The sequence below is a fragment of the Ovis aries genome, chromosome 16 (genome assembly GCF_016772045.2).
Source record: "Ovis aries strain OAR_USU_Benz2616 breed Rambouillet chromosome 16, ARS-UI_Ramb_v3.0, whole genome shotgun sequence".
Taxonomy (NCBI): Eukaryota; Metazoa; Chordata; class Mammalia; order Artiodactyla; family Bovidae; genus Ovis; species Ovis aries.
The window spans coordinates 59573218-59597698 of NC_056069.1; the positions used below are offsets into that span (position 1 = coordinate 59573218).

General features: G+C 41.2%; 1 protein-coding gene across 3 annotated transcripts in view; it reads left to right on the forward strand.

The window, feature by feature from the left end:
- DNAH5 (dynein axonemal heavy chain 5) overlaps window positions 1–24481 on the forward strand; it is a 313711-nt gene that overhangs the window by 261196 nt on the left and 28034 nt on the right. For all 3 annotated transcript variants that reach the window (XM_060400272.1, XM_012097159.4, XM_060400271.1), the window contains exons 69-74: window positions 4635–4756; window positions 8458–8607; window positions 12863–13108; window positions 18372–18591; window positions 20412–20617; window positions 22721–22924. In XM_060400272.1, the coding sequence (XP_060256255.1) occupies window positions 4635–4756; window positions 8458–8607; window positions 12863–13108; window positions 18372–18591; window positions 20412–20617; window positions 22721–22924 (1148 nt within the window). The remainder of the gene's footprint in view (window positions 1–4634; window positions 4757–8457; window positions 8608–12862; window positions 13109–18371; window positions 18592–20411; window positions 20618–22720; window positions 22925–24481) is intronic.

Consider the following 24481-nt stretch of genomic DNA (forward strand, 5'->3'; position numbering starts at 1 on the left):
TTTGCTGTCTCGCATACAGGGTCATCATTATCATCTTTCTAAATTCCATATATATGTGTCAGTATACTGTATTGGTGTTTTTCTTTCTGGCTTACTTCACTCTGTATAATTGGCTCCAGTTTCATCCACCTCATTAGAACTGATTCAAATGTATTCTTTTTAATGGCTGAGTAACACTCCATTGTGTGTTAACATTTTAAATGGGATGTTTAATGGGATTTCTAATGGAGTGGGACTCCTGAGAGATGGACAGGTTAGCCAAGACCTGGAGGAGCAGGGGGTGCTGGCCTTGGGGATGTTTAGAGAAGTGCCGAAGGAAGAGGAGCTGGCATCAGCGCCTCTGTAGGGAGGGAGCCTCGTACTGTCTCCAGTGTGATGGAGGCAAAGCACAGCAAACACGGTGGCTGAGCAGTGGTGAGCGACCGTGCTACTCATCCCATGCATGTTTCCTCTGTGTCTGTTGCAGCATTGTTCACAGGTTGAATAATCTATCAGGCTAGCCAATATTGAGCAGGCTCTGGGAATTGGTGATGGACAGGGAGGTCGGGCGCGCTGCAGTCCATGGGGTCACAGAGTCGGACATGACTGAGCTACTGAACTGAACTGATTGAAAGTGAAAGTTAGTCGCATAGTTGTGTCTAACCCTTTGCGACCCCATGGACTGTGGCTCACCAGGCTCCTCTGTCCATGGAATTTTCCAGGCAAGCTGGCCAAAAAGATTTTGGAGTTTTTCCATAAGATGTTATGGGAAAAACTCAAATGAACTTTTTGGCCAACCCAATACCATACATTTCTAAAGAAAGGTTTACTTTAAAATATATATATATATATATATATATATATATATATATATTTATTTATTTATTTATTTATTTATTTATTTATTTATTTATTTGGCTGCACTGGGTCTTAGTTGTGGCATGTGAACTCTTAGTTGAGGCATGTGGAATCTGGTTCCCTGACCAGGGACTGACCCAGTCCCTGAATGGGGAGCTCGAAGTCTCACCAAGCAAGTCCCTGGAGATTTATCTTTAAAGATAAAACAACTTTATCTTTGGACAAGGGGTGGATTTTCATGACTTCACCTACATGGAGAGTAGATTTGCAGAGGAACTTGAAGAGGATCCTGTGGGGGCAGAAGGGAAGGGCGCAATGGGAGTGTGTAGGTCAGAGTCACACTTAACATACATACTGATGCATATTTATATACATATGCTTGGAAGGAAAGCTATGGCAAGCCTAGACAGCATGCTAAAAAGCAGAGACATCACTTTGCCGGCAAATGTTCATCTAGTCAAAGCAATGGTTTTTCCAGTAGTCATGTATGGATGTGAGAGTTGGACCATTAAGAAGGCTGAGTACTGAAGAATCAATGCTTTCAAACTGTGGTGCTGGAGAAGACTCTTGAGAGTCCCTCGAACGGCAAGGAGATCCAACCAGTCAATCCGAAAGGAAATCAGTCCTGAATATTCACTGGAAGGACTGATGCTGAAGCTCCAATACTTTGGCTACCTGATGAGAACTGCCTCATTAGAAAAGACCCTGATGCTGGGAAAGATTGAAGGCAGGAGGAGAAGGGGATGACAGAGGATGAGATGGTTGGATGGCATCACTGACTCAATGGACATGAGTTTGAGCAGACTCCAGTAGATAGTGGAGGACAGAGGAGCCTGACATGCTGGTGTCTATGGGGTCGCAAAGAGTGAGATGCAACTTAGTGACCGAACAACAATGCATACAAAGCTTATAATGGCAATGAAGACTCATCATTTGGACATGAAAACTTAGAATGTGTGATTTGGGGATGATATCTCGTTCTGTCTCTTCTTTGTCTCTAATCCTTGAACCCTTGCCCTTGTTTCTTTATGTTCCAAGCTTCCTAAATCAGAGCACATGGAAGATGAATAGTTGGAGAGACATCACCTTAGGTAGACGTGTACGTATAGGAGTTGCCTTCTTCAGTGAGTTCTTTGTATATCCCTGACTTCTGATCTCAGTGACTCTGGCCCTTCAGTTGATGGAGTTTCCTATGGGAAAGTTGTTCCTGACATCCTCAATTCAGGCATAAAATGCCTTTCTCCATGGGAATGACATTGACCTTGACATCCAGAAATGGTTGAGATACTGTAAAGTATGTTACAGCTTGGCATAATCAAAACAAACATGGAATTTAAAGTTGGGAAGACTCTAAGGGAAAATAGTGGCTTTTCCACTTTGGAATAAGTGGTTTTGAGCAGGTCATTTCAACTTTTCAAGGTTAAGTTGCTTTAGCTATGAAGCAAGGATAGTCATATCTACATAATAGGCTTATTGAGAATTCACATAATTTATATAAACCCTGGAACATAGAATATGCTCAGCAGATGATGGGCATTGTTATTTTATCTTTAGTTTTTAAATTTATTTTGATTTGTCTGAGGCTTGCATAGGTTGGACAGGATTTTGTGGACTTCCTGCATTCAGCACCTGTTTCTTATGCTCCTTTAGGACACAGGGCTTCATAAGATTTCCCTTTGTTAGCTATGTTGGTGAGAGCTGCCCAAAGACATCAACTCCCTCTTTAAGGATTTTAAAATCACTTAGTTGAAAGTGTTTAGATAGAAATAGTGTTTTGATACTGATCTTTTAATATACTCATCTCTAAGATGGGAAAAGGTGAGTCCAGAGGTCTTTCTCAGTCTGCCTTAGCGATGTCACTTCATGATTGTGTGGTACAGCTTGTATGAATCATTATAAGCATGTTTCAGTTTTACAAAGTTTAATCATAAAGATTTAATTCTCAATCATCTTTAGAATTTATTTATAATTATTGCTGTCCCAGCTGTTCATTCTTTGGGAGTCCATCTAATCTGGTGCCATATGATCCAGGAATATGTCCCCACCCTCCACTACAATATTCTTTGTGGCCCATTGTACTCTTCTGGGGCAGCCAAGATATTCATGACAGAATTACCCTCTATTAAACAATGAATAATGCTGTAGTTTCAAGGAACCCTCTTTTTCATGAAAGTCTTTTCTCTAACCATGTGGTGGATATGTTATTCTTTTCAGTTTGTTGGAAAATGGACATTTTCCATGGAAATTGGTGGGACATTTTTCAACACAGTGCCATTGTGCTTAGTTCTTTAACTGCTCCCTGGTGTTCAAGCAATCTGTTTTGATTTTATGAGCTAATATTTTCACTGAAATGACTTCGCTTACGTCTTGTTCCACTTACCTTGGAAGTCTACTAAGATGGCTTTGGCAAAAGACAGCAATTTCATGGGGTTGATGGTACCTGAATAAAGCAGAGATTGCCTCAATAAATATCTTGAGTATTATTGTTTGTTTATGACTTGCTCTGTTCAAAAAAAGATTGTAGCCAAGTGGGTTGGTTATATCCTTTGAAGAATTATGCTTAGAGCATATTTTCCCTGAAGCATTTTACTAGATGTTATTTATTAAATGGTATATTTTATCCTATAGAAGACTTTCTAGCTCTTGCTTTGACTTAAAATACGATTGTTCACACATTTAGTTTTTCTGGGATGGACCAAAGTAACATTTTTTAGCTGTCATTTATTTATTTGATGGTGCTATGAGAGTTATATGAGGTTAGATGAATTATCAACAAAGAGATAGGAGTCAGTACCCAATGGAAATGTTTGTTGTGGGTAGATTGATAAAGAATAAGTAACGTAGCACAGAGCCCTTGGATGTGCTCAACATGGATGTAAATAATATACTGGTTCATAGAGGAGAATCTCTTAAACACAGGTAGTGTTACAAACAAATCTAGATAAATTCTCTCCTTAAAATGTTGTTGTTCATTTGGTCTGTCATGTCTGACTGTTTGCGACCTCATGGACTGCAGCACTCCAGGCTTCCTTGTCATTCATCATCTCCTGGAGTTTGCTCATACTCGTGTCCATTGAGTTGGTGATGCCATCTGATGGTGAAACTCATCCTTAAAATGAGCTTGTGTCAATATTCGGCAGTTCTTAATGCTGAAAACAGCTGCTCATTTAGTGACTCTCAGCTGTGTCCTTGATCCTGTTTTGAGTGCTTCACACTCACCTTATGCTTTTTCTGTCATTATCACAACACCTGAAGTGAAAGTGAAAGTGTTAGTCTCTCAGTGATGTTGGACTCTTTGTGACCTTATGGACTATAGCCTGCCAAGCTCCTCTGCCCATGGAATTCTCCAGGCAAGAGTGCTGGAGTGGGTTACCATTTCCTTCTCCAGGGAATCTTCCTGACCCAGGGATCGAACCTGGGTCTCCCTCATTGCAGGGAGATTCTTTACTGTCTGAACCACCAGGAAACACCTCGGTGTCATTATTCCCATTGTATGTATTTGAATACACAGTCCCAGACAGATGAGTTGACTTGTCACACACCTTGGCCAGGTGTAGCTAAAACAGAATGCACCACTTACCTGGATCCAGACCTATATCACTGATCCATAAATGTGTTTTTCTGAAACTGTCTGTTCCTTTATTAAATGTTAAAGCTTGTTCATCACTATGATTGTATTTCTGAGTTTAATAAATGTTAAGGTAGTAAAAGAATTGATATTAAAATAGTTTTTTTAAATATAGATATTGTTTGTACAGAAACAAAATTTTATTAACATAATATATTTAACTTGAAAGGTGGTGCCTCCTTGGACTTGAAAGCCTGTCCTCCTAAACCATCTAAATGGATCCTGGACATGACCTGGCTAAATTTGGTGGAACTCAGCAAACTTAGACAGTTTTCTGATGTCCTTGATCAGGTAACTTGTGCTTTGAATAAACTTATGATAATATCCCAGTGGGCAGCTTCCTGATTTATCCCTGGCTGTTTGGGGAAGAGAAAGATTTCTTACTGTTGTCACTCCTAAAATGGAATGACCAGTGCTTGACCTTCCTCATGGCTTATTCATATTCTGATAAAGTACACTCCACCCATGGCAGGCTGGTCTTCAGGAAGAAATTAGTTGCCCAGGAAGTTTAACTAATGCTGTCCTGGGCCATATGTCAGTATCACCAATTGGAGATCTACCAGTGGGAAAACAGATTCAATTAGTTTAAGAGATTGCTGTTACAATATAAAATCATGCTATTTTCAATTTTTTTTTTGTTTTTCTACTCAAAATGAAACTCTAGTATTGCTTTTCTCGGAAAAAAAAAAAAAGAGAGAGATTAGATATGGTCAAGAAGTTTTGTCATCTTCCTATAGATTGAATGACGAGAAATAGGAACAACCTGCCTCTGAATGCTAAATATCCTTTCTTGCCTCTAGTTCCTGTTTCTTCCTCCTCTCCCTGTTTACACTGCCTTAGCTAGGCATCTGGGTATGAATCTAACACAAACACCTGGCCTTTTATTTTTAGAAATTGTTGTACTTTCATAAACAGCCAGTTTTGGATGAATTGTGTGTATATTGGAATTATGGCAACTTGAATTGAGACAAGTCAAGAAACAGGTTCTTGAAAATCTGATGATCAGCAGGAAGTTGCGTGAATAGCAAGGTTGCTTTCTTCAGCTGCACATTGAAGGCTTTGACCAGAAGATGTCCAAACACTGGTCCTTTTTTAAAACTGATGTATGATTGGGCTTTCCTGGTGGCTCAGACGGTAAAGAATCTGCCTGCAATGCAGGAGACCTGGGTTTGATCCCTGGGTCTGGGAGATCCCCTGGATACCCACTATTCTTGTCTGGAGAATCCCATGGACAGAGGAGGAGCCTGATGGGCTACAGTCCACAGGGTCGCAAAGAGTCGGACTTGACTGAGCAACTAACACTTTCACACATGGTTGATTCACAGTGTTATGTTATTTTCTGGTGTACAGAAAGGTGATTTAGTTTCACACACACACATGGACACACACACATACACACTATATTCTTTCTCATTAGGGTTTATTATAAGATATTGAATTTAGTTCCCTGTGCTGTACAGTAGGACCCTTTTGTTTATCTATTTTGTATGTAGAAGCCTATATCTGCTATAACCCCTGATTTCTCTCTCTCCTACCCCCTTTCCTTTTTTGTAACCATACATTTGTTTTCTATGTCTGTGAGTTTGTTTCTGTTTCATAAGTAAATCTATTTGTATCACATTTTAGAAATGATGTGTATGTCAGTCACTCAGTCGTGTCTGACTCTTTGGGACCCCGTGGACTGTAGCCTGCCAGTCTCCTCTGTCCATGGGTTTCTCCAGGCCAGAATACTGGAGTGGGTAGCCATTCTCTTTTCTAGGGGATCTTCCTGACCCAGGGATCGAACCCAGGTCTTCTGCAACGTGGGGAGATTCTTTACCACCTGAGCCACCAGGGAAGCCTTTAGAAATGATATCATATGGTATTTGTCCTAACGTTGGTCCTTAACTTTGCCAGCTTAGATTGATGGAAAGCTTAAGCTATATTTTTATGTTTTGGCTTAGGCCTGGTGATGACCATGTAATTTAGGTGCAAGCTGTTCTCTTGGGTTAAATAGCTTTTCTTTGGGAGATTTTAATGAATTCTAGCTTGTTCCCCTATGGGGTAACTCCTAGTGAGCTTTCCTGTACCTTGTTTGTTATTGAAGTAACTGTCTTTTGGAGATTATATTTTATACCTGAAATCCCTCCACAAAATGTAGTCTTTTGTGACCGAAACAGGTCATTTTTATTCTTATGTGATACTTTCTGAATATGAACCCATATGCCTTTTTCCTTTGATTACACCTCTGAGAAATACATTTGGAGCCTTTTTTTTTTTAAAAATTGGAGTATGATTGCTTAACCATGTTGTTAATTTCAATGAAGTGAACCAGCTATATGTATACATATATCCTCTCCCTCTTAGACCTCCCCCCCACCCACCCCCTATCCACCCCTCTAGGTCATCACAGAGCACTAAGCTAAGCAACCTGTGCTATACAACAGCTTCCCAATAACCATCTGTTTACACATGCATGTATGTATGTATGTATGCTTAATCACTCAGTCATGTCCAACTGTTTGTGACCCCATGGACTGGTGCCCACCAAGGTCCTTTGTCCATGGAATTCTCTGGGCAAGAATACCGGAGTGGGATGCCATTTCCTTCTCCAGTTTTACACATGATGCTGTATATATGTCAATCCAAAATCTCTCAGTTCGTCCCACCCTCCCTTTGCCCTTCTGTGTCAACATGTCTATTCTCTACATCTGTGTCTCTATTCCTGCCCTGCAAATGGGTTCATCTGCACCGTTTTTTTCTAGATTCCACTTATATGTATTAATATACAGTATTTCTTTTTCTCTTTCTGACTTTCTTCACTCTGTATGACAGACTCTAGGTTCATCTGCATTACTGCAAATGATCCAATTCAGTTCCTTTTTATGGCTGAATAATATTCCACTGTGGGCTTCCCAGGTGGTGCAGTGGTAAAGAATCTGCCTCTCAGTGCAAGAGGTGCAAGAGATGTGGGTTTGATTTCTGGGTTGGGAGGATCCTCTGGAGAAGGAAATGGCAACCTACTCCAGTATTCCTGCCTAAGAAATCCCATAGACAGAGGGAGCTACATGGGTTACAGTCCATGGGTTGCAAAGAGTCAGACATGACTGAACAGCAGCAGAAAAATATTCCACTTATACATGTACCACCACTTCTGTATCCATTCATCTGTTGATGGACATTTAGGTTGCTTAGTCAAAGGAAATATACCAGAGAACATAGATCATGTTTATCTGCAGATCTGACTTGTTCTGTGATTGTGAGATGTTTGTTTGTTTAATGTTTATCTCTTTTCAATTTTTGTAAGCTTCAAAGGATAATGAACTGTCTTTTTCCTTCCCCTTTATCAGTTGCCCAAATGAAGCAAGTGTGATTATTCACTTAATGATGATATTAAGTGGTATATTTCAAATGACTCTAGATTGTAGAGTATTGACCAGAAAGCTTCAATGATAAACATGTATTAAATGTCTTCTTTTGTTCCAAGAATGATCCTGGGAAATGAGGAAACATAAGTGAATGAGACTTGATTCTTGATCATGGGAGATCTCATGAATCAAAACAGATTTTCTTAAAATAATGAAAATGAATTTCCATTGATCTCTTTATTCTTTACAGAGTTTTTACCACAAAGGGATAGAAAAAATGACACAGCAGAGTTCTCCCTTTAAAAGGGGCCTGTAGGCTGGTGTTAATACAGACTGACTTTAGAGCAAATCACATTTGATTTTCGACTCTCAGACTTTTTGGTACCAGGCTATAAAATTTTAAAAAATAGTCAAGGGATATCATTTCCTTTTCCCACTCCCATATTCTTGCCTGGAGAATCCTGTGGACAGAGGAGCCTGGTGGGCTATAGCCCATGGGGTTGCAAAGAGTCAGACACACCTGAGCACGCACACACACAGAGGATATCATTCACACATTCTGGAATCATCAGAAAAATATCTGTGAAGTCTTACTGAAAGATTTTTCTGTGGTGTGACACATTTCTTATCCACTGGTATTTTCAGATATCAAGAAATGAGAAAACGTGGAAAATTTGGTTTGATAAGGAAAACCCTGAGGAGGAACCCCTTCCAAACGCCTATGATAAATCTCTTGATTGCTTTCGACGTCTTCTCCTTATTAGATCCTGGTGTCCCGACAGAACCATTGCCCAGGTAAAAAGTGCATATGTTAAAAAATAAGAGAATATTTTAAAGGAGAATTTCCTTTTAAATTTTAAAGAATATTTAAAATGTTAACCCCCATGAGAATTTTCATTTGAGCTTCTGTATAATTTTCCAACAATGTAGTTGTGAAAAATGGAAAAATGTACTGAGGTGTACATGTGGCTAAGTGATTTACTAATTTTCTTTGGCCTAAGTGGTACAATAAGAGTGAATGAGGAAGCTACTTTTTGTTTTGTTTCTTTTTAAATGTTTTTTTTTTAATTGTGGTAAAAATCACATAATATAAATCATACTATTTTACCACACGTAACTATACGGTCCAGTGGCACTAAGTACATTCACATTGTTGTTCAAGTCTCACCATTATCCATCTCTGGAGTTCTCTACCTTTCTGAACTGAAACTCTGTTCCCATTAAACACTAATTCCTCAATTTCCTTCCCCACCCCATCCCCGCCCCCCAACCCCCTGCTGGCATCTACCAATGTACTTTCTGACTCTATGAATTTGACTCTTCTAGGTACTTTGCATAAGTGAAATCAAAATTTGTCTGCACCTACTGTATATTGAAATGCATCTTTAATGTTAGCTTAATATATGTCCTACAAACAGATTGCACTGTCCTTGTTTTCCCTTGTGCTATATATTAATAGTAGGGTAGTCGAAGTTAACTTCCCTGGTAGCTCAGATGGTAAAGTGTCTGTCTACAATGCCGGAGACCCAGGTTTGATCCCAGGGTCGGGACGATCCCTTGGAGAAGGAAATGGCAATCCATTCCAGTACTATTGCCTTGAAAACCCCATGGACAGAGGAGCTTGGTAGGCTACAGTCCGTGGGGTCGCAAAGAGTCGGACACGACTGAGTGACTTCACTCACTCACTCACTCACTCAGGTAGTCGAAACTACGTTTCTAAGGTGGGCACATTGGTATAACATAAAGGTAATGCATTGTTCTTCCATATCATTTTTACATTAACTCAGAAAAGATAGGGAACTCCATTTTGCCAGTAGTAATGTAGTATTCCCTGGTGGCTCAGATGGTAAAGCATCTGCCTGCAATGCGGGAGACCTGGGTTCGATCCCTGGGTCGGGAAGATCCCCTGGAGAAGGAAATGGCAACCCACTCCAGTATCCTTGCCTGTGAAACTCCATGGACTGAGGAGACTGGTAGGCTACAGTCCATGGGGTCGCAAAGAGTTGGACATGACTGAGCTACTTCACTTTCAATGTAGTATTTCTTGAGTAGGAAAACTGTTCAGTTACTAGAGAGGAAAGAGAAAGTCTACAGGGCTGTACAGAGTTCCCAAACCCACAGTCGTTATCCTGGGATGTGTTGTAAACCTTGATGTGAGAAAGAAGCTTTGCATAAAATTCCTTGAGTGATACTTAGGTTTAAATATAAGCCCTGCCTCCAGAAGATCCATCTTTTCAAAGACTTTTCATCTGCTTCCATCATGGAAGTATACACATGAAACAGACTTGTGTTGTCTTGCCTTCACAGCTAAAAGTTAAATGCTACTATTCCCAGACATTGATTTTTTTAATGGACTTTTAAGAATAAGTCATAAAATAACAGTAGGCTGGAGTTTCTCATAGAAGGTAGGGAGTTTTCCCCTTTACTCTCCAGAGCACTGTTAAAAACATTCGGAGTAACCAACTCCCAGTCCTCCTAGGTACTTTGGAAACAACTGAATTCAATGATTTATTCAGAAAAGAAAAATGAATTTTTCAACTCAGGGCCCTGAGATCACCCCCTTCCTTTGATTTTTCTTCTCAACTTCATTCCTTTTATCTTGTCCAAATGAACTGTCAAATAGTTGCCTTATTTAAGGGGAATGTAGAAGTTTCAAGTAGACTTTTCTCCCTTCTCTCTCTCGCTCTTTGCCTCCCTCTCTCCTTTCCTTCTCTCTTCTTTCCTTCCTTTTTTCCCCTTTTAATTCTTTTCACACTTTATTGGGGTAAATGTGGAAATTTAAATGTCTCCCAGTCCTTTGTAACTTTGTTATCTTTATCCTGGCCTGAAATCCTTAGGCTGACAACAGGCATGTCTTCCTAACGAGTCTTCTCTAGTTCATTCTCACCTCGCCCACCCTAGCCCATCTTGTATATTCTAGGAGAAATGGAAATATCATTATGCTCTTCCTCTAATGGCTTCCCATGGTGCTTATGATAACATCCAAGTCTTAAGCAAGATCTAGAAGGCCCCTTGCAAACATGTTCTCTCCTCTGAGGTTCTTAGTCTCACATTAGATTTCTTGTGTGATTTTTCAACCAGACACCTTCTTGGGAAGCAGATGAGAAGGTCTACACTGTAGACATATTCAATCCCTGTTCCCCGTAAGAGCATTAGGCTTATTCTCAGCATTTCAGCTGAGCGTGACTGCACACAGTCAAAATCCTGGTTAAAAGGACAATGTACTATCAGAGGATGTCTTGTGCTACTGCTAGTTTCTGTATAGCTACTGAGCTAAGAATGGTTTTTATAGTTTTAAATGCTTGAAAAAAACTCAAAACAATATTTTGTGATATGTAAAAATTATACAACATTTGAATTCCAGGGTCCATAAAGTTTTAATGGACCACAGGCTCATTTGTTTATGGACTCTCTATAGCTGCTTTCATGCTACAGTGATAGGTTAAGTTGTTGCACCAGAGATGTATGGCCACCAAAATATAAAATATTTACCACTTGGCCCCTGATGTAGGGAACAGTATATTAGCTCATAGCTTGAATAGAAATTTCCGTGTGAGATCAATGATGAGTTCTATGACAAGACTGGCTGTTTGAGCTCCTGCTCGACTAGAAGACAAAGCAGTTGGATCTTGAGAGATGCTGCGGTGATGGCTGTACCAGGTACCTGTGGCTGAGAAACAACTGCAGTCTGTGGTACACCTGGGCATCCAGGCTATGAAGTCATTTCTGATCACCAAGCGCACTGCTTAATGGCTGTGATGAATTTGTATACAAATAGACTTTTGGAGATGCCAAAGAATGTCAACCAGACTTTTAAAGTACCTTTCAGAAGGCTGTAAAAAATGTGTGAAAGTAAAAACATTAGTCATTCAGTTGTGTCCGACTGTGTGACCCCATAGACTGTAGCCTGCTGGGCTTCTCTGTCCGTGGGATTCTCCAGGCAAGAATATTAGAGTGGGCTGCCTTGCCCTCCTCCAGGGGATCTTCCCGACCCAGGGATCAAACCCAGGTCTCCTGTTTTGCACGCAGATTCTTTACCGTCTGAACCACCAGGGAACTGTTTATATTAATACTTATGTTAGGGGATTCCACAGTGGCTCTGGTCAACTGGATATCGAGATACAAAAATATGTGGCATCCTGTGCTCCAAGTGCAGTTCGGTTAAACCTTCAAAATTAATTAAGTAATTCAATAAGTATTCGATACATTTCTTTCCATAAGTCGTCATTTAACAGTAATTATCTATCTGTTAAGCATCCATTCAATCCCAGGCATTGTACTACTTACTTGATTATTTGAATGCTTATAATTTTCCCTTGGGCTTCCCAGGTGGCGCTAGTGGTAAAGAACCCACCTGCCAGCGCAGGACACACAGAGGTGATCCTGGCAACCCACCCCAGTATTCTTGCCTGGAAAATCCTGTGGACAGAGAAGCCTGGTGGGCTACAGTCCCTGGGGTTGCACAGAGTCAGACATGACTGAGCACATATGCACACACACACACACTTTTCCTTTAAAGCATCCTCAGTAATAGAGTTGCCAAATATTTTAAACCTTCTGTATAGTATGAAGCAGCCAGTATATTGAAAGAGGTCCCAGACAAGGATTTGACCAACCTGGGTTCTGGTCTTTTAAATGTACGATTATGTTTTGGGCAAGTGAAATCTGAAAGTGTTAGTCACTCAGTCGTGTCTGACTCTTTGAGAACCCATGGGCTGTAGCCTGCCAGGATCCTCTGTCCATGGGATTCTCCAGGCAAGAATACTAGAGTGGGATGCCATGCCCTTCTCCAGCATATCTTTCCGACCCAGGGATTGAACCTGGGTCTCATGTTGCTGGCAGATAGAGTGAGGATTCAAACAAATAAGAAAGCAAAAAAAGAGGTTAACCCACAAGAAAACAAACAAACAACCTCTGCCCTATTTTCCTGGCGGGATTACTGTGGACATCATTGAAATAATCTGCAAAAATGAATTTTGGGAACCACACTGAATTATGAATAAGAAGGGGTTGGAGCTAGTTTTGGTGACCTGTGTGCTGTTTTCGGCAGGCCCGTAAATACATCATGGACTCCATGGGACAAAAGTATGCAGAAGCCGTTATCCTGGACTTGGAAAGGACATGGGAGGAGTCTGACCCTCGGACACCGCTCATCTGTCTCCTGTCTATGGGCTCAGACCCCACAGACTCCATCATCGCCTTGGGGAAGAGACTAAAAATAGAAACGCGCTATGTGTCCATGGGACAGGGCCAGGAGATCCATGCTCGCAAGCTCCTACAGCAGACCATGGCGAACGTGAGACCTGATGTCTACTTTTGTATTCTGCTGTTGACACTGCCGCTTATAGGGTAACAATGTAGGAAGGAACCTAAACATCCTTAAGTGCCGAAATTTATGTGTTGCGTTCTGTTTGCTAAACCGGGAAAAGCTCCTCTTAGAAAATTTTCATGGAAAAATGAATACAATGTAAAATGTTTTCTGCTGAGCCTTGAATTCTGGGAAGCTTGTCTGGTGAAAGCATCTTATTTCCTGACCCATTTGCATAGTGCTCAACCCTGCTCCAGGTCCCGAACCTTCTTTGGGGTTCACAGTCTCCCCTCTGTGCCTTAAGTTCCAGCCTCTGTAGATCTGCTTGGGGAATCTACAGCACTTTGGAATCCACAACACAATCCAGAATGCAAAATCTATGCCCTGGAGTCCCCTAGGCCTGGCCCAGATTCCAGAGGCCAGGAATCTGCCATTACCCTGCGGTGGTACCAGAGATTTTCTGGAAACCTGGCCTGTCGCCTTCCAGGTGGGCTCCTAGAGCCCTTGACAGCTTGCAAATTCAACAGCATACAGCTCAGGCCATGCTCAGGACTGGTCTGGGGCCATTGTAGCTGGAAGTCATGTGATGACCTGCCAATGGGACAAGTTTAGAGCTGAGGCACTTTGAGAGACTTAAACTTACCTTCATCCAGAAGGTCCTGTTTCCTCTCTGGAACTCAAGCTCCAGAACACTCGTGTGTTTACTCCGGTCTAACCTTCGGTGTCCAGGCAGACCCAGTTTTATAATAGTGGACACTCGGGCCACCACCTTGAAGAGCCAGAGGCTCCTCCCAGCCGCATGAAGTCTCCCTGGTGTCCGCGTGGTCATTTATCAAAGGCATTTAGAAGGTCCTTCTATATGTACCATCCTTTCTGTCACCTCGCAGGTTTAATGAAAAGGGGAGAAAAACCCCACCATCAACACACAGCAAGACTCTAAAGGGTATACATTTTGGCAGGTTTATTTGTAGTCAGTCCCTTGACCTTAACCTCAATTTCCACATATAAAATATATGTATGGGCTTCCCTGGTAGCTCAGCTGGTACAGAATCTGTCTGCAATGTAGAAAACCTGGGTTTGATCCCTGGGTGGGAAGATCCCCTGGAGGAGGGCATGGCATCCCACTCCAGTGTTCTTGCCTGGAGAATCCCCATGGATGGAGGAGCCTGGCATACGAGAGTCCATGGGGTCAAAAAGAATCAGACATGACATGACTGAGCATCTAAGCACAGCACAGCAGTGTGGGAGACCCAAATTCAATCCCTGGGTCAGGAAGATCCCCTGGAGAAGGGCATGGCAACCTAGTCCAGTGTTCTTGCCTGGAAAATCCCCTTGGACAAAGAAGCCTGACAGGTTGCAGTCCAGGGGGTCACAAAGAGTCAGATATGTGACTAAGCACAACCTTCTTTTGGGTTCCCAGCTCTGCCAGAGGCTCCCTCTGTCCCTGCTCCCCTTTCCCTGCACCCTTTGGCCAAGTACAGGGTGGCAGAAGCACTTGCCTCTTATTCCTACTGGAGAACATGCAGTCATGGTCTAGATGCTTTTCCAGCCTATTTTGGAGCAGACTCCATGCCTCCTTCACTAAGCCTGAGCTCTCCCCTCAATATCTCAAGAACCCTCTGTGCCCTCCAGGGAACACCTCCCCTCCCCACCACTGTTTTGAACAGAACTGGCTGTCTCCCCCCAGCCACCAGGCACGAGGCCCACCATGAAACCACTGGGTTCTAGGTCCTAGCTGCTGACTCTAGAACCTTCCCACTGTGCTACAGCCTGATCCCTTCCCCCAGTCTAGAACTGAGTCTGTTGGGTTCTAGAATCTCCATATTTGCCTCTTCCATCCTCAAGCCATGCCCTGCCCCCAGCTTTGGTGAAAGGGAGGGGCCTCTCTTGTGCTCTGTGCTGACTGCTGTGCTTAGTTTGCAGTTGGGAGGGGGAGGGCAGAAAGCGCATGATTTAAATATATTTCAGTTCAGTTCAGTTGCTCAGTTGTGTCCGACTCTCTGTGACCCCATGGGCTGCAGCACGCCAGGCTTCCTGGTCCATTACCAACTCCAGGAGCTTACTCAAACTCATGTCCATAAAGCCAGTGATGCCATCCAACCATCTCATCTTCTGTCATCCCCTTTTCCTCCTGCCTTCAATTTTTCCCAGCATTAGGGTCTTTTCCAATGAGTTAGTTCTTTGCATCAAGTGGCTAAAGTATTGGAGTTTCAGCATCAGTCCTTACAATGAACATTCAGGACTGATTTCCTTTAGGATTTACTGGTTGGATCTCCTTGCAGTCCAAGGGACTCTCAAAAGTCTTCTTCAACACCACTGTACAAAAGTATCAGTTCTTTAGCACTCAGCTTTCTTTATAGTCCAACTCTCGCATCCATACATGACTACTGGAAAAACCATACCTTTGACTAGATGGAATTTTGTTGGCAGAGTAATGTCTCTGTATTTTAATATGCTGTTTAGGTTGATTATACCTTTTCTTCCAAGGAGCAAGCATCTTTTAATTTCATGGCTGCAGTCACCATCTGCAGTGATTTTGGACCCTAAGAAAATAAAGTCTCTCACTGTATCCATTGTTTCCCCATCTACTTGCCGTGAAGTGATGGGACTGGATGCCATGATCTTAGTTTTCTGAATGTTGAGTTTTCAGCCAACTTTTCACTCTCCTCTTTCACTTTTATCAAGAGGTTCTTTAGTTCTTCTTCACTTGCTGCAGTAAGGGTGATATCATCTGCATATCTGAGGCTATTATATTTCTCCTGGAAATCTTGATTCCAGCTTGTGCTTCATCCAACCCAGCATTTAGCATGATGACCTCTGCATATAAGTTAAATAAGCAGGGTGGCCATATACAGCCTTGACATATTCCTTTCCTGATTTGCAACCAGTCTGTTGTTCCATGTCTGGTTCTAACTGTTGCTTCTTGACCTGCATACAGATTTCTCAAGAGGCAGGTCAGATGGTCTGGTATTCCCATTTCTTGAAGACTTTTCCACAGTTTGTTGTGATCCACACAGTTAAAGGCTTTGGCATAGTCAATAAAGCAGAAGTAGATGTTTTTCTGGAACTCTCTTGCTTTTTCAGTGATGCAGTGGATATTGGCAATTTGATCTCCGGTTCCTCTACTTTTCCTAAATCCAGCTTGAACATCGGAAAGTTCATGGTTCACGTACGGTTGAAACTTGGCTTGGAGAATTTTGAGCATTACTTTGCTGATGTGTGAGATGAGTGCAATTGTGCAGTAGTTTGAGCATTCTTTGGCATTGCCCTTCTTTGGGATTGGAATGAAAACTGACCTTTTCCAGTCCTGTGGCCACTGCTGAGTTTTCCCAATTTGCTGGCATATTCAATGCATCACTTTCACAGCATCATCTTTTAGGATTTGAAATAGCTCAACTGGAATCCATCCACTCCACTAGCTTTCATTGTAGTGATGCTTCCTAAGGCCCACTTGACTTCACATTCCAGGATGTCTGGCTCTAGGTGAATGATCACACCATCATGGTTATCTGGGTAGTGAAGATCTTTTTTGTACAGTTCTTCTGTGCATTCTTGCCACCTCTTCTTAACATCCTCTGCTTCTGTTTGGTCCATACCATTTCTGTCCTTTATTGAGCCCATATTTGCATGAAATGTTCCCTTGGTATCTCTGATTTTCTTGAGATGAACAATACATCCATGATTCAGAATCCCAGGTCTAGTCCTGGCCTCTCCTTCCTCTTGGCCTCCCCTGACCACCAATACTGACTTCCTCCCTCTGCTAGTACTGTACTTAGAAAACAAAGACACTAACATTCACAGGACACTGATTCAATTTGAATTAAAATAAATAATGGTGGAACTAATATTATAATTTCAGGGAACTAAATTAGAATTTAAATGGAATATTTTTAGCCTTCAATTTATCTGTGTTTTCTGTTTAGTAGTTTAATTTCTAGTCAAATGTAAAAAGATTTCTTACTATTATTAGCATGTTTAAAACTTGTCAGAGACAATAGTGTTTTATGCCAGAATGAACCAACTATTCTAGAATAGTAAAATGGAAGATCTGCTCAGTGAGAAGAACACAGAATATTAATACTGAAAGCAGTGAGGCCAAAGAAGCAACGTTGGCTAAGGGATTCCTTTCTGTGGCTGAATGTTCAACCATCAAAATTCTCAACTAAGAAACTTAGATCAGGAGTCACTTGTATTATGGATGAAAGAGCATCTGAAGACTTTTTGTTGTTATGTTTTGCATTTAATTCTCCCCTTTTTGAATTGTGAACAGTATCAATTAAATTTTCATAGGAAAAAATTAAATATTTATTCATTATATACTTCTGAAGAAAATTTAAGCAGATATGTGACATTCCAAAAGGGATCAGTTTTACATGTAACTTGATTAAGATTTTAGGTCTGGTACTTAGTTTATGTTGTGCAAAGAAAAATAGGTTACACTAATCAAATCAAAATGATCCAAAATTACAGAGTCAAGAAAATAACTCAAGATTATGATCTGTATATTGTAGATAATTTTAGCAAAATTATTCTATGGGTTAGATATTGAAATGATTATTATTGGGGCTTCCATAGTGGCTCAATGGTCAAGAATCTGCCTTCCAATTCAGGAGACCTGGTTTTGGTCTCTGGATTGGGAAGATCTGGAGAAGGAAAAGGCAACCCGTTCCAGCATTCTTGCCTGGGAAATCCCATGGATAGAGGAGCCTGGCGGGCTATAGTTGATAGGGTTGCAAAAGAGTCAGACATGACTTAGCGACTAATACAACAACAAAATTATTATTGCATGACCTAAATTTTTGCCTGTGTTGCTTTGTACAAGGAATCTTCTTATGCACATAGAATAATGTGTATCAGAGATATGACTTATTATCTTCTAAGACTCTTGTTCTTAGAATAGTCTGATTCCCCAGAGAAGGCACTTACGCATTCTAGAGGACATGAACCCTGTTGTGGTATTCTAGGAACTCTCTTTTTATGTTTTACTTTGGGATTTTCATGACTCCAACCATATATTATTACTGCATTGGCATGCTAGTAATGGCATCCCATCAGACACACTTATGGAACAAGAAAAAGTGTAACCTATCTCAGTTAAACCTGATTGTATTCTTAGATTTGATCTAGATTAATTTATAGGGGTTAGTGTATTTTTCTAATTTTAATTACTTAGTTTCTGAAGGAGGTACTAATTTGAATCTCTGGGTGAAACACAAAATGGACTAATTTCCATTTCCTGTTGCTGACTTAGGGAGGATGGGCCCTTCTGCAGAACTGCCATCTGGGACTGGATTTCATGGATGAGCTAATGGATATAATTATAGAAACCGAGTTTGTACATGACTCGTTCCGCCTGTGGATGACAACCGAGGTTCACAAGCAGTTTCCCATCACCCTCCTTCAGATGTCCATCAGATTTGCCAATGAGCCCCCCCAGGGCCTCCGGGCAGGACTGAAAAGAACATACGGTGGTGAGTCGAGAAATCCTTCCAAGTTTATGGACGTTCTTATGCTTACATTGTTTTCTTTAAAGGCATTATGGAAAAGGAATTAGATAGGATTAGTTATAGCAAGTGGTGCTATGATTTAAGATGACGGTGAGGGCAGAGCCATCTCTGTCCTGCTGCACGTGGAGTATCCTTGGCCGTGTTTGGGCCCCAGAGCTTCGGATTCCACCTTATGTTTTTCCTGTCTCCCCAGTATCACTCTCCTTTGGCCTGTGCTTTTCAGTTTCCCACTTGGCTCAATGGGAAAGAATCCTCCTGCCAATGCAGAGACACGGGCTTGATGCCTGGGTTGGAAAGATCCCCTGGAGAAAGAAAAGGCAACCACTCTAGTATCCTTGCCTGGGAAATCCCATGAACAGAGGAACCTGGTGGGTTACAGTCCATGGGATCACAAACAGTCAGACACAACTTAACAACTAAACAACCACAACCTTCTCTGTTAGACAGCTGCCCTTTTATGTTACACCTAAACTGGATAATGTTGCTGTTTACGGTCTTCATGCTCCATACCTAATGGCAGGGCAGTAGCCTCTTCTAAGATGAGAAGCTGAATTAAAATTATGGCCTCTGCCTTCATCTCATGTATAAGGATGTCAGGATGGGAGCGAATTTAGAAATCCGACCACAGCAACCGCATCAGACCCAAACGCCCCTCCTGCCCCAACTGGAGCCAAGATTGTTCCCAATACATTCACTCCCTCTGTGTTATAGCTTCCTGTTTGAAGCTCATAGTCACAGAAAAAGTGTGAGCTTGGAGTTAAAAATCCTGCTTCTGGTCCTTCCTGAACAAATACCTTTATTCTCATGGGTGCTCATCACTCAAACAACCTGTGTTTCAGTTTTCTAGTATCTAAAATGGAGATAATAAAATGATAAATGTAAATTATAATAATGTATTTAATAATCAACATAGTTATTACATATAAATTTGAAAAATCTACAAAGAGATTTTTTTTGGAGTTGCTAACAAGGCTGACTATTTTGCCAATAGAGCAGATGTGGAATGATGATGTCTGTAAAAACAGTTTGCAAATGAAAACATTTATAATTGTATATGTGACAAATGTATATCTGTATAATAATCATAATTACAATTTGGAAAATATACTCAGGTTGCAAAGGGCTTCTTTTTAATTTTATTATTTTTTATTACTCTTTTTAACTGAAGTATAGTTGCTGTACAACATAAGTTACAAGTGTACAATATCGTGATTCATAATTTCTAAAGGTTATATTCCATTTATAGTTATTGTAAAATACTGGCTATGTTTCCTATATTACATAATATATCCTTCTTATTTTATATCTATTGGTTTGTGCTACTCAATTGCAATGGGCTACTGTGTACACTATTCTAATTAATATTAAATTGTTAATAGAGTATATAGAAGTCTTTGCAGCCTTTGTCTTTGCAGTCTCTGCATACATGCCCTTTGTAGTAATAATAATAATAATGTCTGTTATTAGTAGTCGTTGTAGTAATAGTAGCAGTATTTATTTTGCCACCATTTTTAGCCCTACTTTTTTCTTGTTATGTTGGTAAGAACTTTATCCACGTGAGTAAGACGCCACTCCCCTCAAATCTCTGTGCATATTTTTCAGAGAAATGCCCTCTGGGTACCCAAAAGTTAAATTATAACTGCCATGTGACTATGATAAAGATGATTCAAGATAAGTCAATTTTAATATCAGGAATTTACAGCAATAATTAATAACTGGTAAAAGTGGTAGAAAATAAAGATGTTTGAGAGATGATACAGTTTTTACCCACCTGATCTCAACAGGGGTGAGCCAGGACCTGCTGGATGTGAGCGCTGTGGCCCAATGGAAGCCCATGCTGTATGCCGTGGCTTTCCTGCACTCAACGGTCCAGGAGAGGCGCAAGTTTGGGCCCCTGGGTTGGAACATCCCCTATGAATTTAACCAAGCCGATTTTAATGCCACAGTGCAGTTCATCCAGAACCACTTAGACGACATGGATCTCAAAAAGGTACCTTGGGTCGTCCCAGTGCACCAGCCCCAAACCAAAACAATAATGTAAAGTAATTAACCTCCAATTAAAATAAATAAATTTAATTTTTTTAAAAAAGGTACCTTGGGCACACTGCTTTCTGCCTTGGGTGATTTGGGGCTTGAATCCTTGAGCTAACATGAGCTCCCCACGCCCCCAGCCTTGGGCTAAATCCTGTAAGAGTGATGATTTTCTGTACTGGCAAAGTCCTTTTTAAGGCATAGCAACTTGGGTCACAATAACCTCTTAATTTCAGGGAAAAAATGAACACATTTTGATTATCTTTTTATTTCTCCAAGGCAAGTTGACATTACAAGTAAGACAACCTAACAGGATCTGTTGGAGGGAGGGAGCAATGGATGAAGAAGCTTGTTTTTTAAAATCCTAAAACCAGTCCATCCTAAAGGAGATGAGTCCTGGGTGTTCATTGGAAGGACTGATGTTGAAACTGAAACTCCAATACTTTGGCCACCTCATGCGAAGAGCTGACTCATTGGAAAAAACCCTGATGCTGGGAAAGATTGAGGGCAGGAGAAGAAGGGGAGGGCAGAAGATGAGATGGTTGGATGGCATCACTGACTTGATGGACATGGGTTTGGGTGGACCCCGGGAGTTGGTGATGGACAGGGAGGCCTGGTGTGCTGTGGTTCATGGGGTCGCAAAGAGTCGGACACAACTGAGCAACTAAACTGAACTGAAAACACAAAATATTTAGAGTCTAGATCACTTTTTTAAAATTGAAAATAATTGGTTTAAAATGTGTTAGTTTCTGCTGTACAATGAAGTGAATCAGTCATGTACATAAATATATCCCCTCTCTCTTATACCTTTCTCCCACCCCACTCCGATCCTACCCCTCTAGGTCATCACAGAGTACCGAGCTGAGCTCCTTGTGCTATTCACCAGCTTCCCACTGGCTCTCTATTATATATGTTGTAGTGTATGTATGAGGCTTCCTTTGTGGCTCAGACGATAAAGAGTCTGCCTGCAATGCAGGAGATCCGGGTTCAATCCCTGGGTCAGGAAGATCCCTTGGAGGAGGGCATGGCAATCCACTCCAGTATTCTTGCCTGGAGGATCCCCGTAGACAGAGAAGCTTGTGGGCTACAGTCCATGGGGTAGCATAGAGTTGGACACGACTGAGTGACTAACACACACTCAGTGGACATATGTCAATCCCAATTTCCCAATTTGCCCACCCTTCCGTTCCCCCACTATGTCCACATGCTGGTTTTTTATGGCTGCCTCTCTATTCCTGCCTTGGAAAAAGGTTCATCTGTACCATTTTTCTAGAGTCCACATATATGTCTTAACATATGATATCTGTTTTTCTGACTTATTTCACTCTGTATTACAGACAGACTCTAGACCCACCCACATCTCTACAGATGACCTCATTTTGTTCCTTTTAGCGGCTGAGTAATATTCCATTGTGCATACATACCACTTCTTTATCCACATACTCTTGAATGTGTGCTTTTAAAGGAACAGCCTCAATATTCTAAAAAAAAAATAAGCATTTTTTCCTATTGAAATCAAAGTGAAGAAGTACATGAATCCACCACCAAGAGAATCTATTTCAAATGATGAACATGAGCTTTGAGTTCCCCTCATGTTTGCCTCGGAGAAGGCGATGGCACCCCACTCCAGTACTCTTGCCTGGCAAATCCCATGGATGGAGGAGCCTGGAAGGCTGCAGTCCATGGGGTTGCTAAGAGTCGGACACGACTGACCGACTTCCCTTTCACTTTTCACTTTCATGCATTGGAGAAGGAAATGGCAACCCACTCCAGTGTTCTTGCCTGGAGAATCCCAGGGATGGGGGAGCCTAGTGGGCTGCCATCTATGGGGTCGCACAGAGTTGGACACGACTGCAGTGACTTAACAGCAACAGCAGCAGCAGCATGTTTGCCTATTTAATTTTCTTTCTGCACTTTTTAGTTACTGAGGAGTGAATGAAGAATGCCTGAGTGGATGACATTGATGACAATGATGACAGTGCCTACATAGGTGTTACCTGGCAGGGAAAATGAGGGTGAGACAGTGATCAGGTCTGCATCATCATTCTGTCACTTTTCCCAGGGTGTCTCCTGGACCACCGTCCGCTACATGATAGGAGAGATTCAGTATGGAGGCAGGGTCACCGATGACTATGACAAGAGACTGTTGAACACACTTGCTGAAGTTTGGTTCAGTGAAAATATGTTTGGACCGGATTTCAGCTTTTACCAAGGCTACAATATTCCAAAATGCAGCACAGTGGATAACTATCTTCAGTATATCCAGGTTGGTCATCTTCAGAATTTTATGCATAGAGCAAGTATCTGTAACCAGATGTTTTTTTTTTGTTATTTATTTAGACTTCATACTTCTTTGAAAATAAATCTTAATGGTGGTACATACTGAACGTGGAAGGTTCCGAGCCCCAGAAATGTTATCTTCATATGTTTTATATTCAGCTAGTGACTAAGCTGTTTATTTGTTCTGAGTGTATGTTTTGTGTCAGTTCTCGGCTCCCCTTTTCTCTCTCTCTCTTTTTGTACACGTGGACTCTTAGTTCCCTGACCAGGGACAACAAGAACTCATGCCCCCTGCAGTGGAATCACGGAGTCTTAACCACTGGACCTCCAGGGAAGTCCCACTTTCCTTCTCTTTTAATGCCCCAGTGAGGAATATTCTATGAGAGATGACAGATTGGGCAGATTTAGATCCAGGGAACCTACACAAATGCCCTTTTGTGTAGGGCATTATACTCAATGCCCTATACTCAATCTTGTTTGTGTTTCAAAGCATTTGCCTTATTCCATGAATCTGTTTCTTAATCCTGACCTAATGGACAGCATATGAGTATTCTCAGAAACACACTCTGTATAAGAGGTTCCTCTAAGACTGAGTTTCTCAGCTTTGGCACCATTGACATTTGGAACTGAATACATTTTTGCAGGGGCGGAGGACAGTCCTGTGTAGAACGGCTAACATCACCTTTGTCCTCTACCCACTAGATGTCAGTTTCACTTCCTACCCCATTATAACAACCTTAAATGTCTCCAGACTGCCAAATATCCTTGGCGGGAAAATCACTTCCAACTTTAAAGTCTTGCTTCAAGAAGGAATAACATTTTGCCAGGAAATCGAGGGGAAAAACTTGATTTGTGCTTCCAAATAACTACATTTTCTGTCTCTGAATCTGGAATTCATTAGATCATTATTTAGTGATCTCTTTTGCCTCTCAGATTTATCTCAGGGTGAACCAGCTAAAGCAAAACAGCCCCAAAGAGCTAAATTTATCAATATATTTAGAGGTTCTGTGATATATACATGTAATGAGTTTACCATATATCACCAGCCCTACACTTTTATTAATTCAAATCTACAAATATATTTGTCTTAACTGTATTATATGCGTCTTTAAATCATTTGCACTGAAGAGGAGAAGTGTATATGAAGGTATAAATTTAGATATGTCTGCACATAGATTTATTTATACACATCTCATTTTATAAGAATTTGAGTTCTCTCATAAGAGGGCATTAAGTAAAAAGGAATAAAATAATGGACTAGAAGCGAGAGAAAACATGAATAAAGTTAAGTATACAATTCTCACATAGAAGTATATGTCAAATTGTAGGTAAATTTTCTTGTTTTCAAGTAGCTGGGGTAGTATTTATCTTCTAGTTCTGCTGTTCGGCTTCTTAAGGGCTTCCCAGGTAGCTCAGCTGGTAAAGACTCTGCCTGTAATGCAGGAGACCCTGGTTAGATTCCTGGGTTGGGAAGATCCCCTGGAAAAGGGATAGGTTAGCCACTCCAATATTCTTAGGCTTCCCTGATGGCTCAGCTGGTAAA